This window comes from Tupaia chinensis, unplaced genomic scaffold (genome assembly GCF_000334495.1).
Source record: "Tupaia chinensis unplaced genomic scaffold, TupChi_1.0 Scaffold146445_1, whole genome shotgun sequence".
In the NCBI taxonomy this organism is placed as follows: Eukaryota; Metazoa; Chordata; class Mammalia; order Scandentia; family Tupaiidae; genus Tupaia; species Tupaia belangeri.
In genome coordinates this window covers 1,025,983-1,045,197 of record NW_006206301.1, presented here as the reverse complement: position 1 = coordinate 1,045,197, position 19,215 = coordinate 1,025,983, and the positions used below count along the sequence as shown (strand labels likewise).

General features: G+C 39.4%; 1 protein-coding gene across 1 annotated transcript in view; it reads left to right on the top strand.

The window, feature by feature from the left end:
* MRPS28 (mitochondrial ribosomal protein S28) overlaps nt 1-19,215 on the top strand; it is a 107,306-nt gene that overhangs the window by 10,676 nt on the left and 77,415 nt on the right. Inside the window, exon 3 of the mRNA XM_006168941.1 lies at nt 7,192-7,373. Within this exon, the coding sequence (XP_006169003.1) occupies nt 7,192-7,373 (182 nt within the window). The remainder of the gene's footprint in view (nt 1-7,191; nt 7,374-19,215) is intronic.

Sequence of the window (19,215 nt, the reverse complement as noted above, 5' to 3'; positions counted from 1 at the left end):
AAAAAAAAAAAAAAAAAAAAGAATGGATGATTAGATTTTGTCAAATGATTTTCCTGCAGCTGTTAATATGATCATGTGGCTTTTCTTCTATTGGCTATTGATGTGATGGATTACATACATTAATTGATTTTTCAATGTTCAACCTGGCATGAATCCCACTTGGTTGTGGTGCTTAATTCTTCTTACATGCTTTTTCATTTGATTTGCTAATGTTTTGTTGAGTATTTTTCCATCTATGTCATGGGAGATACTAGCCTGTAGTTTCTTTTCCGTAACATCTTTTTTTCTTTTTTTTTTTGAGAGGTTTTTGTTACAGGGCGCGTATGCTCGCCAGACAAACAGAGAGAGACAGAGACAGAGAGACAGAAAGCAGGAAATCACCCCCCAGGGGGGATGGCCACGCCTAATCCCTTCTCCTCCATTCTCCTCTCGGGATCTTGGGCATGCACGCACATGTGCTTGGTGTGAGTTTAAGTCACCAGGTCCGGGATGCGAACTGCAGTCGACTACATGGGAGTCCAGCGACATAGCCATTACGCTAACTGCTGGTCCCTGTAACATCTTTTTTTTTGAAACAGAGACAGACAACTCCCCCAGCAGGGTCTTAACAGGCAATCTACGCCATAGCCTTAGCCAGCCCTAGACCATTGTCATGTATGTTTTTGGAATACCCATGAGACCCCTAGACCAGAATCTAGAACCTTCCTGTATGAGTAACCTCACAGAACATTGCCTTTTTCTGCTCTGCCACCATCCAGCCTCATGTCTCTGTGTGGTTTTAGTATTAGGGTAATGCTAGCCTTGTAGAATGAGTTAGAAAGTATTCCCATTGCATTTATCTTTTGGAAAATATGATAGAGAACTGACATGGTTTCTTTCCAATGCTTGATACGGTTCTTATACCAGTAAACCCATCTGGGTGCTCTCTGTTTTGAAAGAGTATTAATTATTGGTTCAACTTTTAAAATAGATATAGACCTATTCAGATTTTCTGTTTTTTCTTGTGTTAGTTTTGGCTGATTGTGTCTTTCAAGGGATTATTAATGTAGTCTATCTAGGTTATCAAATATGTAGGTACAACATTGTTTATGGTATTCCTCTTTTACCTTTTTAATGTTTGTGAGATTTGTAGTGATGTCTCTTCTTCCAGTTTTGCTATTATTGAATAGTAATTTGTATCCTCTCTTTTTTCGCTTAGTTAGCCTGTTAAGAGAGGAGGCCTATCAATTTTACTGATCTTTTCAAAGAATTAGCTTTTTGTTTTGTTGATTTTTTATTTCTTATTTTCAGTTTTATTACCTTGTCGTATAATTTGTATTTCTTCTGATTGCTTTAGATTTAATGTACTCTTTTTTAAATTTCCCTTTATGGAAGCTTAGATAATTGATTTTTGAGCTTTCTTCTTTTCTAGCATATGCATTCAATTCTATAAGGTTTATTTAAGCACTATTTTCATGGCTTCCACAAATGTTGATAGGTTGTGTTTTTTTTTTTTCTTTTCCCTAGTATGTTAGAGGGAATATACTCTTACTAGAGACAGATAGAAAAAGAGAGAGAGTGGGAGAGAGAAAAAGCACCCCAGTGGGGCATAGTCACGTTACAGTCCCTTTTTCTCCATTTCTGCATCCTACGGAATTTGGAGCACTCATGCACCACTACCCGGCATGTTTTGCAAGTCATTGGGGCTGGGACTTGAACTGGGGTTGGGCATGTGGGATCCAGCTCCCTTAACCTCTAGGGTTCTGAGCTTGCCTATGATAGGTTATGTTTTCCTTTTCATTTAGTTCAGAGTATTTTTAAGTTTCTTTTTAAAAAAAATTGTTTTACTTATATGTTATTTAGATGTATGCTATATACTATGCTAAATAGTCCAAGTATTTTGGAATTTTCAACTTTTCTGTGATTGGATTCTAGTTTATTTCCATTGTGGTCTGAGAAAAACATTGAATGATTTCTGTTATTTTAAATGTGTTAAGATGTGTTTTATGGTCTAGAATGTGGTCTGTTTGGGTGAATCTGAGAAGAGTATTATACTCTCCTGTGTGGGATGAAATAGTCCCTGGATGTCCATTCTAGCCCGCTGATTTATGGCATTGAGTTCAGCTATAGCCTTACTAATTTTCTCTCTCCTGGATCTGTTCATTTTTGATGGAGGAATATTAAAGTTTCCAATTGTGATAGTGAGTTTATATCTTTCTCTTTGCACTTCTGTTTTTGCCTAATGTGCTTTTACTGTTGCAAGACACATATTGTTTTGTGGGGTTTTTTTTGAGAATTGACCTTTTTATTATTAAGAAATTGTTTATCATAAAAAGATTATTATCTGTTACATTAAGTAAGAAAGAAAAGTGTTTGTTTACCTTCACTTTTTCTCTGATACTCTTCCTTTTCTCATGTAGTTTCCAGTTTCTGACCTTAATAATTTTCTTTTTCTCTAAAATTTCTTTTTATATTTTTTGCAAGATAAGCCTGCTGGCAATACATTTTCTCAAATTTTGTTTGTATTATCAGGATTTTCTTTTTTTAGCTATTTATTGGCTAAGCTGGCCATAGAACTCAGGTTTCTGTACTGTGTCCTTACTTTAAGTTTTGTATGCTCTTTCCTTCTTCTTTCCACATTTATGTAACTTTAGTTAAGAATCACTGTTCAGTATATCATGGAGCTTCGTATAGCAGTGTGGTACTTGTGTGTAAAATGAAGTCGAGGTTGGTCTACGTGATGTCTAATGCTTCTTTTAGCACTAATAACCTCTGATCCCAACAGTGTCTTAAATTTTATCATGAGCATGCTAGTTATATGTGTGCTTAATGTATATTAAAATTTTTAAAGTAATACATATTTATTATATTCTAGATGTTCTAATAATACATTAGATAACATGAAGAAGAAAGAAAATGATTCTAAACGGAAACGATCACAGCACTTGGTGTATTTCTTTCGAGGGATTTATATTTTTCTATAAAATTACTATAAATGTGTAAATTTATGTAAGTATGTATATAAATATGTACAATGTTTTTTACATGTATTTATTTCTCCAGAGAGAAAGGAACAGATACTCCCAACAAGATATTCATGCCACAACCCACCCCAGTTTTAGCCAGCCCCAATCATAGGCGCACATGTATCTAATATAGACCTGGAGACCGTGGCCGCGAACCTGGGACCTTCCCATTTGGGTTAGGCATCACAGAACACTGTGTTCCCTCTGTGCCACTGCAGCTGGCTCTCTACAGTGTTAACAATATGCCAGGTACCCAGTCTTTCCTGAAATTATATAGACGTGAATAACAGTAAACTTAATATGTGTAAAACTAAACTTCCACTCTTACTGCTATTGCATTGTTCTTCTTCATCTTTGCCTCTTTTTCCATGGTTCCCCCTTTCTCTCACTTTCTACAGCAAATTGGTTATCAGTGCTTGCTGTACTCATTGATAAATGTCTCTGTATCCCTTCTTTTATATTCCTGTGGCCACTGCTTCAGTGGAAGCCCTTTATCATCTCTGTCTTAGCTGTGAAGGAGCTTCTCAACAGTTGACCCTCTTTCCATTTATTTTCTTCCTTTGGTCCATTTTGTGTACTCTTACCAAAGTTTTCTTTTTAAAACAAAGAACAATTCCTGTCACTCCACTAATTAGAAACCTCTTTGCACTCTCTTGCGCTATAGGATGTCTGACTTGCTAACCTAGGATACAGGACTCTTCACTACCAAAGTGAGGGTAGCACTTGTTTTCAGCCACTTTTTGGACCCTGAAGTCTGTTGTCATGTTGTCTTAAATTCAGTATTCTTCTACCATTTCATGTAGTTTCATGTCAAGGGCCAGAACAGAGCCTGGTCCATGGTAAGTACTCAGTACACTCAGCATATATTGAATGAATAAACAAGTGACAGTGGCTGTGTCCTACATCTGTGATCCTTCCCCCTTTCTGCCTAGGGTTCCATTCAATGTTTAGACCTCAAAAGGAGAAAATAGTAGTGTAGCTTGGATTATGCCTTAGGAATTCAGAGGTGGTTCTAGACTATGATTTTTTTTTTAAGAGAGATTTTTGTCGCAGGGTTTATGCACTCACCAGAGAGACAGAGAGACAGCGAGAAATCAGCCCCCTACCCCCCAGGGTAGATTGCCACTCCACAATCCCTTTTTGGAGACACACGCACACGTACCCAGCATGAGTTTCAAGCTGCCGGGTCTGGGATTCAGACTGTGGTCAGCCACGTGGGAGTCTAGTGCCTCAACTACTATCCCACCTGCTGCCCTGAATTTTAGAGAGCCTTGTCTGATCGTATGATAATTTCCAAAACTGTAATGAACATACAGTTTAAAAGCAAATTCAGGTGTTAATTCAGGAGACTTATACTTGTTGTAAAGTCATTTCACTCTCTGAAAACACATTAACTTCCGTCGCAAAATGAAATAAAGTAAAGGCAAAAATAATGAAATGGAAAGCAATAGTGTTTTATTTCCACTTGATATTTATCTATTTATTTTTCTCTATATTTGCGATAGAACACATGTGTGCACATGGGAGAAACAGAGAGAGAGAGACAAGCACTCTCCACAGAGTCTGGTCATGCCATGACCCCCTTTCTCCAGTCCTCCAGCCCGTAGGATCTCAGGAGCTCACATACGTGCCCAGTGGACTCTGGGCTTACCTGGCTGGGGGTTTCAACTGCCGTCATCATGTGGGATCCAGTTCCTCTTGGGCAGCACATTCTCACTGCACCATGGAGCTGACCCATGTTTCCACTTGATTTTAAAGTTGCCTTTAGAAGATAATCATCATTTTATAAATTTATAATGTAATATTTATGACAAATCTACTTAAAAAAAAATCTCAGGATCTTTTAAAATACTTAAAACTATTCCATAGTAAGTAAAGGGAAGTACCACTTACTATCACTCTGATCTTAGCCCAGACATCTCTTCCTAATTGTGAAGGAGATTATGTTATTTTAGGAACAGGCTCCAGTGGTGGCTGCAGTATCACCAGCACATGTTTAACTACTGGATCTGTTACTGAATCTTCCTGTCATCTCAGGCTGTCATGATTAGACTACAGCTTCAGTTGAAAGCCTGCAAAAAAAAAAAAAAAAAAAAAAAGGAAGGAGAAGCTTGTAGATATAACCCCAGAAGAAGAGAAATGGGAAAAAGCAGGTCGGAGGGAAAAAAGAAGGGCAAGACCCTTCCTGGCTGCAAGGAGGATGAGACTTAAGCTGAAATCCTCTCCGCTTTCCCTTGGAACAGTATTCTCAGCTGTCCTGGTGGCAGCTGTTCTGGAAGGCACAGCGGCTCCTAGCGGAGATGTTGTCACTGATGGCTTGCTTAGTGTTACCCTCTTTGCACTGCCTCCAGAGGGTAATTTGTAGCTGTACCAGTGTTGAGCCCATAGGGTGTATTTTATCCTTGACTGTGTGAGAAAGAACCGTTTTTCAAGGTTCTTGTGTAAGGACCTGTAATTTTATACTTTGTAGCGTTACACAACTAGTGTTATGGCTCATGGAATATGTTCTTGGCTACCTTTTCAGCTCTGCTTGGCATCTGGGCCTACTGACTTGTCTTTAGTTAGATTGATCCTTCTAAAGGAAGAATTCCTTCCTAGTATGTTTCAACCTGCTGAAATAAATTCATTACCATAGCCTCCCTCTGGCACTTAAGGGCCTTGGCATCAGACAAATGTCTTAACTTTCTTTTTCCTCAGGCAGAACTCATAAACTTGTGGCCCGTGGGCCAAATTCAACACCTAGATGTTTTTTGCCAGATTTGCAAAATGGGAAGCTTTTTTTCTTTCAACGAATAAGCACTTAAAAAATTGGAATTTTACATTACTTTGTGGATTTTTGACTTTTCTTGGGAAATCAAAATGTGATGAACGCTGGTCTTGAGTTGCAGCTTCAGCTGGACGCATATTCTTCTGCTTACCGAGCTTCCGCCAGGCCTAACATTGACTTCGTGATTCTTGGAGTAGTGCCTGTACATGAATTAAAATTAAGTTTTAAATACCGTTTTTTAATTTCAAAAGTAAATATGCTATCTAACTGTTAATGATTATTTCCTGAATAACAAATGTAAAACGCATGCCACATACAGGAGGTAGGTGGTCACGTAAAATCATTACTATTCTTCTGTGATTAATTCTCACAAATAGAAATTTAGTACTTCCATTAGTTTATGCCAAAGTGCACACACAGCACACCATACACAGATTAAAGATGAGTAGAACGTACACATCTGTGCTCACAGTTTTCTAAAAAATATGTTTGAAAAAAATGTTGTAAGAAAACAAGAGTAGACTACAGTATATATTCAGTCATACCTAAAGTGAATCCAATATGTGAAAAGACTCTTGAAAGTGAGTAGCAATTAAAGAAGCTATTTATTTCTTTGAACTTTAACTTTTGGAAAAGAAAGAAAATTAGAAATCCAGGTGGTTTAAAAATATTACGAAACAAGAACTCATGTTCAGACTGATAATCATGATGAATAGCCCTTTATCATTATTATCTTAATGTATATTTGAATTTATGTTGAAAGAGTAGTCACACTCACTAAACCTGAATCAGAAGGCGTTTTTTGCAGGTGGTCAGTACTAGAGATGAAGTCAGTTGCTTTCTTGGAGGCCGGTTTTCCCCTCGCCCTTCTGGAAGGCTTTGCACACAGTCACTGGCCTGCTCTCCCAAGTCCTTGGACCTTTGAGATGGGCTCTGGACCATTTCCCCCCAACACACACACCACCCTCCCCTACCAAGCATAGATGCCTGCAGCTCCCCTACAGGAAGGAAAGGGAGAAAGAGAACGCTGAAGGGCATAACTGGCCTTTTTTTTTTTTTTAACTTCATTCATTTGTTTTATGAGAGAAAAAAAGAGAGGCACCCTCACTGGGAGCCCCCGTCAGCCTCAGCCAGCCTGGTTCACAGGCGTGTGTGCACCCAGTGTTTCCAGGGGACCTTGGGGCCTCCCTGTGTGGCCTTAGCACCGCAGAGCACTGTCGTGCCAGTGTGGCTGGCAATGGGCTTTTAAAGAAAAATTCTATTTAGATTTTATTATTATTGCTACAAAATGTAAATGTACAGCAAGTTGACTTTTAAAAATTTCTTTGTTATCACTTTGTTCTACTTAACCATATTATGGCTTTATGATGAATTATATACATATATATATAAAACTAACAAGTACCTCTTTACATTTAGGAGTCTCCAAAAAATGTGGAATCCTTCGCATCCATGCTGAGACATTCTCCTCTTACACAGATGGGACCTGCCAAAGATAAACTGGTCATTGGGCGAATCTTTCACATTGTGGAGGATGATCTTTACATTGATTTTGGTGGGAAGTTTCATTGTGTGTGTAGAAGACCACAAGTGGATGGAGAGTAAGTAGAATTATTTACAAGTGCTTTAAGGAGTTATATTTTACAGATAGTTTTGTTGAGGTATTTCTTAATATATCAAATTTGTTTTAGATTGCAGATATTAGTAATATACATCTTTGTTTTTATTATTTACAGATAGAACCTTAAAAATATTCCTTTTACAGGTATTTATTTCTTTGTAGTTTTTTTATTTTTCCTCAAGTTTTTGCCATAGAGCATGTGCCTTCATCAGAGGGAACCAGAGAGGGAAAGTGAGAAATCATCGCCCTGGGAGCAATGGCCACACTGCAGTCCCTTCTCGTCCGATCTCCTGCTGGGATTTTGGGCACACGTGAACACACACCCAGCGTGATTTTTAAGCCACTAGGTCCAGGATTTGAACTGCGAGTGACCATGTGGGAGTCTGGTGCTATAACCACCATGGCACTTGCTGGCCCCTGTAGATACTCTTTTATCTGCACTGTCCTTTTTTCTCATTTAATTAATTTTTTTAAGGTTTTGCCATAGGACATATGTGTTCACCAGAGGGAAACACAGAAACAGAGAGAGTGCGGGAAGTGAGAAGCATGCCCCTTGGGGGATAGCCATACTGCTATCTCCTCTCCTTCATTCTCCTCTTGGAATTTTGGGCACACCTGCACACATGTGCCTGGCAGTCAGCCATGTGGAGTCCAGTACCTTAACCACCATGCCACCTGCATCATGGTTAATTATATATTTTTTTGGAGAGGTTTTCGCTATAGGGCATGTGCGCTCTCTAGACAGACAGAGAGAGACAGAGAGACAGAAAGCGAGAAATCACCCCCCGGGGGGATGGTCACGCCGCAATCCCTTCTCCTCCATTCTCCTCTCAGGATCTTGGGCACGCACACACACGCGCCTGGAGTGAGTTTTAAGCCACTGGGTCCGCGGTCGACTACATGGGAGTCCAGTGACATAGCCATGGGAACTGCTAGTTCCCATTAATTATATTTTTAAAACATCCATTTTGTCATCATAATATGATCTGAACATACTACTTCAGTTTAGCAGGCATTATTCTTTTTTTTTTAAAGAATTATTTTATTTGACTTTATTTATTTATTTATTTTAATTTGACCAGAAAGGGACGGAGTGAGAGAGAGAGAAAGAGAGGGAAAGTGAGAAAGCAAGCCTTCAGATGTGGAACTCGAACCACAGTCGACCATGTGGGAGTCTAGTGCCCTTAACCACCATACCACCTGTCTGTCCTGGCAGGCATTATTCTAAGAGCCCATAAACAAGACAAATTCTCTGCTCTCATGAAGTGCCTATTCTAACGAGGGAGGAAGGAATAGATAGTGAATAAATGCGTAGGTCAACTTCAAATATTGATAATTACACAAGAAGGGATAATTTGGTGTTAGAGTGCCTGGTGAGTAGAAGGTAACAGTAAAATCAGAAAAGGCCTTTCACCGCTACTTCTGTTGCTATAAACCTCAAATACTAACAAAGTACCTTTTCTTAAACAATTTTTACAGAGTTTACTTCTATTTCTATTTAATAGAGGATAAGATACAGAGACAGAGACAGTGACTATCCTGGGATCTACCCCAAGTTTCAGTCAACCCTGGATTGTGGGCACATGTGTACCTAGTGTCCACAGGGAGGTCCCAAGATTCAAACCTGAGACCTTCACATGTGGGTCAGCCTTGTAGCGCTTCATGTTACTGCTGTGCCATTGTCCCCCTCCCCCTTTTTTTTAACGATAAAGAAGAGTCAACTCTGTTCTGCTCTAGTCCTTCAGAGTAGTAATGTAATTTCACTGGCCTTTTAGACATAATGTCTCAACTTTTCTCACAAAAATTTAGAAAATAGATGGTATCCCCTCTCACCAAATGAATGAAAGAATTTTCAAGCATAATCACACAGCTAGTACAGCAGGGATTTAGAACTATGAGTGTGTGTATCCAAACCCTATGCATGTTCTTTTCACCTTGCTGTGTTGCTCTGTACACATGAAACATGTAGTTATGTGAGACTTAGGAAGCACTGAGGAGTCTGTTAGACAGTGGTAGGTTGCCTCTCATACAGCACCCTCGGTTTTGGTGTCTGTGGTTGCTGTGCCCTGGATGTTCATGTCCCCCTAGGATTCATATGTTAAAAATAATCACCAGTAGGACCAGCAGATGGCATAATGGTTACATCACTGGACTCCCACATGGTCAACTGTGGTTTGAGCCCTGGACCTGGCTGCTTAAAACTCACACCAGGCTTGTGTGTGTGTTTGACCCCAAGAGGAGAAGTAGGAGAATTATCGGATAGCGGTGTGGCCATGCCTCCTGAGGGGTCATTTCTGTCTCTTTCTCTCCATTGAGCACACATTCCCTACAGCAAAAAATCTCCCTAAAAAATAAATAATAATAATCTCCAGTGAGACGCTGTTAGGAGTTTGGGCTTTTGGACAGAGATCTGCTCTCATGAATAGGATTAGTGCTCTTATAAAAGAGGCTACAGAGATCTGCCTTGCCCCTTTGATCATGTGAGAAGGTGCCATGTATGAACCGGGACTTGGCCTTGACCAAACACCGGATCTGCTGGCACCTCGATCTTAGACTTCTCAGCCTCTACAATTGTGAGGAATAAATTTCTGTTGTTTACAAGCTACCTACTTTATGTATTTTTATTTCCTTTAGTAATCTGAACTAAGATGATAGTGTGGCATGTTAGAATCATGTTCCTACTAATAAGCGAAGCACTAGCAGGCCTGGGCTTTGTTTTGGAATGGATCTGTATCATAATTATGATGAGTGCTCTAGGCACTGGTTGACGTTTGATAGTGGCTAGTTGCTTAAAGTCATCATGCCTTGTGTTGTTGGAAATAATATATTTCAGCAAAGTTTATTCTGCAAATAATAGTAGTTCTTTATACACGTAATACTTAATTTTTAATTCTTTGGTTATTTTATTTTTTTTATTTTTATTTTTTTTTGGAGAGATTCTCACTGTAGGGCGCGTGCACTCGCCAGACAGACAGAGAGAGACGTAGAGACAGAAAGCGAAAAATCACCCCCCAGGGGGGATGGTCACGCCGCAATCCCTTCTCCCCCATTCTCCTCTCGGGATCTTGGGCACGCATGCACACGCGCCCTGCGTGAGTTTTAAGCCACCGGGTCCGGGACACGAACCGCGGTCGACTACGTGGGAGTCCAGCGACATAGCCATTACGCTAACTGCTGGTTCCCTTTGGTTCTTTTATTAAAATATATCCTCTACTTTCTTTGACTCTTATTAGTCATAAGGTTATTTAACCTTCTGTGTGTATTTTTCAACCCAGAATCGTAAGCATTCATTGCTGTATTGTATTGTAATACAAATATATAGAATATATAGAATTACTGCTCCATAGCCATATAACCTTGTTCCATAGTTTGTGTTTCATCTTTGGTGTCACCTCTCCTTTTCTGCTGTTATGCTCGTGCCCACTTTTTATAGCTTTTTTAGACTTCTTAATTTTCTTCTTTAATTTGCTGATATGGGAAATTGGTCACTGAGTTTGTTGAGCTTAAAATAAGAACCACTAACATCAGGGTAGGGACCTTGCAGCCTCTTCTACAAGTAAAGTGCACTTCAGTGCATGGTCTTCAACATGTATTTCGACAGCTCCCGAACTCCTGCTTAATTCTCATTGGGTTCTGTGGGTACTTGATGTCACCAGATAACTAACGTCCTGATAACGTGAAGTGTAACTGTGTTGGGATTTTGCGTGTGTTGACTCCTCTTCACTGATGCCCTTGATAGGGATTGTCACAAATCAGAACAGTGTTGGTTGAACCCATCAAGGTGCTGAGTGTTCGGACATGAACATTTATCATGGTTGAGACTTTCACACCTCCAACAGGAACAGTAGTGAAAATGAGATGGGATTATTGAAGCCTGAATCCTATTTGAGATGGTCCCAGTTCTGGCAGTGAATTTGTAAATAAATAAGTAAATTCCTTAAAAATTTTGGTAAGCCCCAAGAGTTACTTTATGGCATTGATTGATTGATTGGTTACTTTGGAATGTACCTGTATAACATTTTATTAGTTGCAAGAAAAAAGCTGTTGATTTTATTGATTTTACTTTTAAATGAACTGTGCATATTATGATTTTTTAAAGATTAAATCAGCAAGGTTTTAATGAGCAGCTGTTATGTGCCACTTCTGTATTTAATGTTGGTGATAGGTGGATAGAAGATAGTCTATGCTTTCAGGAAATTAATTGAATTGCGGGGTATACAGAAGCAAACCAATAAACCTAAGCTCTTTTAACTGTGTTCTATGGAGATGGGGGAGAAGACTGGTTGTTCCGTCTGCTTGTGTCGGAGAAGGTTTCCCAGAGGATCTAACAATTGAACCAAGTTGTAAAATGTGGATATGAAGAGTCCTATGTGCGGAAAATGAGTGCTGGCAGAAGGGAGAGTAGACTGGCTCCTCCGTAAACCCCAGTAGCCTAGCTGACTTAAGCTGGGCTTAAGATGGGAGAGTAGGGAGATGGACAGGACCAGTTTTTCAAGGAATTTATATGCATTTTTAAAAAGGGGGGGAGGGGACTTTATTCTAAAGGTGGCAAAGAACTATTGGAATACTGTTACATGGATCAAATTCATGTTTCAGTGAGATCATTCTGGCAGAGATGTGAAACATATATTGGAAGAACGATGGTGGAGTTAGGGAGATCAATAAGAAAACTGCTAGAAAGACATGATGAGAATGTGAATTAAGCCTGAGGGTGGGGAAAGAAAAGACTTTCATTAGCAATTTAGGAGGTGGAAGAAGACAGGTCTTGGTGACAGAGTAGTGGTACGTGGTGAGGTGGAGGGAAACATTTTAAATAATTTCATTTCAGATGTGAATGACTAGATAGTTTGATTATGTTGCAGAAGTGGAGAAGGGGGATTATTATTGTTATTATTTGTTTGCTTCAAAAACAAAAATTAAGGTACCCAGATTTAGATCAGTTTGGGCCTCTCATTCTTGTTCATGGTCATAATACTTCTGATTAGTATCAGTTAAGGAATGTTTCTCTTTTTACTGAAATATAAAATCCCTGTGTTTAAACTATGCATGTTGCTTTGATTAAAGAGCCAAATTCTTCAAATCTTTTATATCATTAAGTTATGTTTTAATTTTGACTTTACGAGATGTATAAACATTTCTGCAAAATATTCAAGTCCGGTTTTACAAGCAAAATCCTTTCATTTATTAATGCGTTAATGAGAATTGTATCTTTTAACGCATTGTCTCTACACTGACATCGCTATCACAACACTCATGATTGACAACTCTGAAAATCTAAGAGTTTCAAAACAAGCATGATTGGCAGCTCTAAGGTAACTAGCACGTGCACCGAATATTATTTGTACTTTTGTTTGACACTAAGGTGGAATAAATAAGCTAATTTCCAAGTCTTTGTTTCTATTTCAGGTTGTGTGATATGTAGGGTCAAATAAAAAGTAGAGTGTATGTTGAATGTTTCAGAAACTAAAGTTTTCAAGGTGGTATGGATGCAGGAGAGAGAAAATAGAATGTAAATTAGGTGGAGATAGAGAACACAATAAAAAATATATATTTAAATAGATTAGTGATTTAAAAATCATTCTATTTTTCTTTAACAGAGCTCTGTTTTTTTTTTTTCTGTAAGGATGAGAGCATTGTTGTATTTCATTTTCGAATAATAAACCTTAAGCATATGTTCGAATAATATGTTTATATGTGAATTCTATGCTAAGTATGATCAGATTACAAAAATATGATTTTAGTCATGTTCCAAGTTCATGACACATGTGGGATTCAAACTGAATTGCATGGCAGGATTTTTTTCTTCCTTTGTATACATATCATCGCCAAGTTTTGTTGGACTGATTTATTGGTTGTTCTATTGGATTCTGTTCTGATCGAATTGCTTCATGTAGCCTGGTCACGGATGTCCAGCTCTCTCAGTCCAGAGATTGTGTCGATTTATATGTCTAGTAAGTTTGCCTTATATGCCTTCCCAGGACTGTAAAGGTCAAAAGTGAACCTGGAAACTACTTTGGTGGCTGCTTGTTAAGGAATGCAAGCAATTAAACCTTCCCACAAAGACTTTGAAGTTAATATCTTAATAGGACAGAGAGGAGAAAAAGTCAGAGCTGCAATTGGTTCAGGCTGTAGTTCTATTGACCTAATGGTGAATTTTAGAAAAATCAAAAGCTCTCTTAATATAAGGTCTGAACTCTGTTTTAGCTTGAAGAATTTTGTATCAATTTAGATTAGCACTTGATAACAGTTAGAGAATGACTCTTAGGGACCTAGAATTTGAGCATATGTTTTGTAATATGTGATTATTTATAAGAACTGTAATAGGTAACATTTGTTGAGTACTCTATGCTAGCACATCATTAACAAATTTGCATGACTTATTTTATTTAACCTTTTATAACTCTAAGGTAGATACTGTTAGAATCCTCATTTAGAAGCACTTAAAAAACTAAGACTTAGATACATTTTAAGTAACTTACCCAAGAACAGTTCTGGGATCCAAATCCCTTGTCTTAATACTTACTAAGTAAGTAGACCTGAGACACTGTAGCTTCTCTGAGTCCGCACTATTATCCTCTGCTTTGTACTATTCAAGTGCGATTCCAGGGAGTGTGTGCATGAGAGAGAGAATTTTCTCAGCACAATAAGATGGAGGAACCTATGAATAAATGCCTAAATGAATGATGTGGTCAAGCATAGAAGTGTTCAAAGGAGAAACAAAAAACAAAAGTGTTCAAAGGAGAAACAAAAGCCGAATTGATTTCATAAACAGCAACAACTAAAGTGTCTCTCCAAAGAGATGGAACTTTAGTTAGATTTTGAAGGAATGGGGAGACTTCAGGAGTTGGATAATGAAAGGACACCTCCAGGGAAAATGGCATGAACAGTGGCACAGAATTGAGACTGTGGTGTGACTGTATTAGTTGTCTATGTCATTATCACAGATTACTCTTAAGCATAGTGGTTTAAAACAGGGACCAGCAGATGGCAGAGTGGTTTCATCATTGGACTCCTACATGGTTGACCACAGTTCAAGTCTGAGACCCGGTGACTTCAAACACACACCAGGTGTGTGTGTGTGTGAGTGCCCAAAATCCCTAGAGGAGACTGGAGGAGAAGGGATTGTGCCATGGCCACCCCCCTGGAGGAGTGATTTCTCGCTTTCTGCCTCTCCCTGTCTGTCTGACAAGCGCATGTACCCTATAGCAAAAATCTCTCTTTAAAGAAAAAAATAGACATCTGTTATCTCACACAATTGCTATAGGCTAGGAATCCAGGAGCGCTTTAGCTGGACAGTTCTGGCTCATCAAGACATTGGCCAGGGCTGTATTCATCTGAAGTCTTGACTAGTGCTAGAGGATTTGCTTCCAAGGTGTCTCGCTCACGTGCCTGGCGAGTTAGTGCTTGTCGTTGGTAAGAGGCTTCAGCAACTCATCGCACTGATTGCTCCATTGGAATACTCAGATGTCTTCCTGATATAGCAGCTTCGCCCAGAAGTGACCTCAGAGAGCCAGGAGGAAGTCGTAGTGCCTTTTATGAGACATCGTCACTTCCATCTTATTCTATCCACTGAAAGTAAGTCACCAAGCCTAGTCCTCATGTAAGAGGAAGGGCACTAGACTTAGACTTTAGAGAAACGTGCATGCAAATTGGTGTACATTTTCAAAAACAAGTTTAATTTTAATCCCAAAATGTAATAACTTTAAAAATCAACAGAATATTACTATTAAGTGGCTGCTCTGCCAGGCCCAGCACTAGCTTGGGCCTTAGGAGACCATACTTTCTCTCTCTGTGTGAATATTAATTGGAATCCAGTGATGGCAAAAGCTGTTCTTCAGGCTGTTGGTACTCAGTTTCCTTCAATCATTTTTTTATTCCTCATGTGAGGGAGCCTCGCTAATTTCAGACAAATCGTCAAACTGTATTTTTGCTTTTGGTTAATTGAATTCCCGGTCACCTAGCCTTCTAGTCCAGAAAGCCAAGAATCATAATAGACTCCTTCCTCTTCGTTACAACCCTCCTCCTTCAGTCAGTCACCAGGTTTTATTAGTCTTCCCTCTAGTTATTGGCGAAATCGGCCCTCTCTTCTGTCTCTACCATTAGGGCTTTTCTCCAGCCTTTGACATCTTGTATCTCACACCCAGATTTTCCACAGTGATTTCTTCCTAAGGTACACTTTGCCTCCACTCTTTTCCTCCCCCCAGCCTATTCTTTTCCTTTTACCGTGTGCATATTTTAAAACCACCATAGTGGCTGTTACAGTGGTGTGGCTGAAGTTCTAGGGAGTAGTGAGATACTTGTATGTGTAGACTAGGGTCCTTTAGAAAATTCTGAATTTCAGGCTGAAAAGTTAGGACAGTGGACAGACAGAAGAGTGGTATTTGGGGGTTGGCAGTTTTGGATGCTGCCATTAGTAATAGTGCGTGAGTGGAGGGGCACAGCAAGACCAGTTCTGAGCCCGTTGTAGTCCAGGAAGGAGCTGACTTGGTGCTGGCCTAGGGTGAGAAGAGATGGGAGCAGACAGCTAGGAGAGGAGGCGCTTCAAGGGAAGACTGGTGGGATGTGGTTACTTCCATTTCCAGCCCAGATGACTAGAAAAATAGAGGTCAGGGCAGTAGGGAAGCAGTTCACGGAGCCGGATGTTGAGCGCTGTTTTAACATGTTGTGGTTAGTCTGCAGGCTTTTGATGAATGGGGTTGGAAATGTGATAAATTAGCCTATAGAATAATAATAATTCCAGAATTAACAACTTCATATTGGCCCCTAAGTGTATATATTTTCTGCCTTTATCAGCAAAATCTGAACAAAATAAAACAAAACAAAACAAAAAAACAGAATTCAAAGGCAAACAGCATTAGTGCAGATTTATGTTTATGTCATATTAAGTGAGAGTGACTGCCTTGAAGAAATCTTATACTGTTCAGGTTAGGGTATCCTATTAGAGCAAACTAGTTATATTTCCTTGTCTTTTCTTTTCTTTTCTTTTTTTTTTTAAGAGGTTTTGCCATAGGATGCATGCGCTCTCCAGAGAGAGAGAGAGAGAGAGAGGAAAAACAAGAAATCACACACACACACACCCAAGGGGGATGGCCACACCACAGTCCCTTCTCCATTCCCATCCTGGTATCTTTGACACGCTTGGTGTGATTTTCAAGCCACTGGGTCTGGGACTTGAACAGTGGTAAACAATGTGGGAGTCCAGCAATGTAACCATTATGCTATCTGCTGGCCCCTCATTTTCTTTTTGAAGTTTGTTTATTCATGATGGAGAGTACATGTGCATGTGGTAGAAGGCTCTGTTGATAGAGAAAAAGGACAAGCTCTATATGGGCAATGCATGCACACCTGCCTGGCGGCTGCTGGGTCTAAAACTCAAGTCACGGTCAACCATGTGAGAGTCCAGTGCCTTAGCCACTATGCCACTTGCTGGCCAAGAATAGCTGGTTTTTTTTGTTCTGTTCTGTTGTTTTGTTTTGTTTTTGTTTTGTTTTGGTTTGGTTTGGTTTGGTTTGGTTTGGTTTGGTTTTATTTTGAGAGGTTTATGCTGTAGGGCACGTGCGCTTGCCAGAAAGACAGAAAGAGACAGAAAGAGACAGAAAGCGAGAAATCATCCACCGGGGGGATGGCCATGCCACAGTCCCTTCTCTCAGGATCTTGGGCATCTATGTACATGTGCCCGGCGTGAGTTTAAGCCACCAGGTCTGGGACTCAAACTGTGGTCAACTACATGGGAGTCCAGCGACATAGCCACTATGCCAAGAATAGCTGTTTTTAAAAATGAAATGCAAGTTTAAAAAGAACAGGATCCTTTTGGAAAAATTGCATAACCTTGCCAGGTATATTCACTATAGATTCCTATTATCTAACTTCACTCAGAATTCTTTCATATTCATTCTAGTAGATTTTTATTACTTCACTCTTTTTTTTGTTGAAAGAGGAAGAGAGGTTTTTGCTCTAGGTTGCATGTCCTTGCTGAAGAGACAGAGAGAGACAGAAAGAAAGTGAAAAATCACCCTCCCACACCTGGGGGGGGCGTGGTCACACCACAATCCCTTCTCTTTCATTCTCCTTTCAGGATCTTGGCCATGCATCTGACGTGAGTTTTAAACCTCCGGGTCTGGGACTTTAACCACGGTCGATTACATGGGAGTCTAGCAATGTAACCATTATGCCATTTGCTGGTCTCTTATTTACTCTTTTTACTGTTAGATACTTGTTCCTTTCTTTTACCTCCTTAGCAAATAACCTTATCTCACAGTTTCATGAAATTAAGTTCATACATTAGTTTATATGAAGTTGCTGCGGATTTTCCTAAGTTAAAAATAGCTGAATAGCTAAAATTTCATATAATTCAGCCTGGGTTTTTCTATTCCCTATCTTTAATTTTCTCTTTTATCTTTTAAAGAAAATTTAATATAATTGGAAACATTTTAGTATGTTTCTTCTTTAAGCTATTTTTCTCTTCTTTCCTGTCCTCCCTAATGCTGTTGATATCTAAATTTCTACTCATTCCTCATGTCAGCACTACAAACTCTTCTCTCACCATTATATTAGGTCTGTGCAAAAGTAATTGTGGTTTTACATTATTGAAATTTGTCATTTGATACATTCTTAAATATTTAGATTATGTTATACATCATTTTAATGTGCATTTTTAGCTTTATATATTTTTGCTAATGACTTAATATGTGCTACTTATTTTATATGTTTTTTAGACATAAAAATGAAATCAAAAGATGTTAGACAAAAAGCAAATATTTTTATTTTTTTATTTTTTTAATTTGTTTCTTTTTTCTTTTATTTTTTTGAATTTTTTTTTTTTAGAGGTTTTTCGCTATAGGGCGCGTGCGCTCGCCAGACAGACAGAGAGAGAGACATAGAGACAGAAAGCGAGAAATCACCCCCCAGAGGGGATGGTCACGCTGCAGTCCCTTCCCCTCCATTCTCCTCTCGGGATCTTGGGCACACACGCACACACGCCCAGCGTGAGGTTTAAGCCACCGGGTCCGGGACGCGAACCGCAGCCGACTGACTACATGGGAGTCTAGCGACATAGCCATTATGCTAACTGCTGGTTCCTGACAAAAAGCAAATTTGAGTGATTTTCTTATTTGAATTCAAAATGCTTTGTAAAGTAGCAGAGACAACTTGCACCATCAACAATGCATTGACCCAGAGACTGTAATGACTGTGCACTGCAGTGGTGGTACAGAAACTTTACAGAGGAGACCAGAGCCTTGAAGATAAGGAGCATAGTGGCTGGCCATCGGAAAATGACAACGGCTGGTGAAGAGCAATCGCTGAAGCTGATCCTCTTACAGCAATACAAGAAGTCGCTGAAGGACTCAGTTTTGACCATGCTATTGTCGTTTGGCATCTGAAGCAACTGGAAAGGTGAAAAAGCTTGGTAAGTGGGTGCTTCATGAGCTGACTGAAACCCAAAAAAATCATCATTTTGAAGTGTTATCCTCTTTTAGGCTTTGCAACAACAGACCATTTCCCGAGCAGATTGTGATACGCAACTGAAAGTGAATTTTATGCAACAGCCAGTTCAGTGGTTAGACTGAGAAGAAACTCCAAAGCACTAACCAAAGCCAAACTTGCACCCAAAAAAAAGGTCATGTCACACTTTTTGGTGAGGTCTGATCCACTACAGCTTTCTTTTTTTTGAGAAGTTTTTTACTATAGGGTAGTGCGCTCTCCAGACAGACAGAGACAGACAGAGAGACAGAAAGTGAGAAATCACCCCCCAGAGGGGATGGCCACACCGCAATCCCTTCTCCTCCATTCTCCTCTCGGGATCTTGGGCACACACACACACA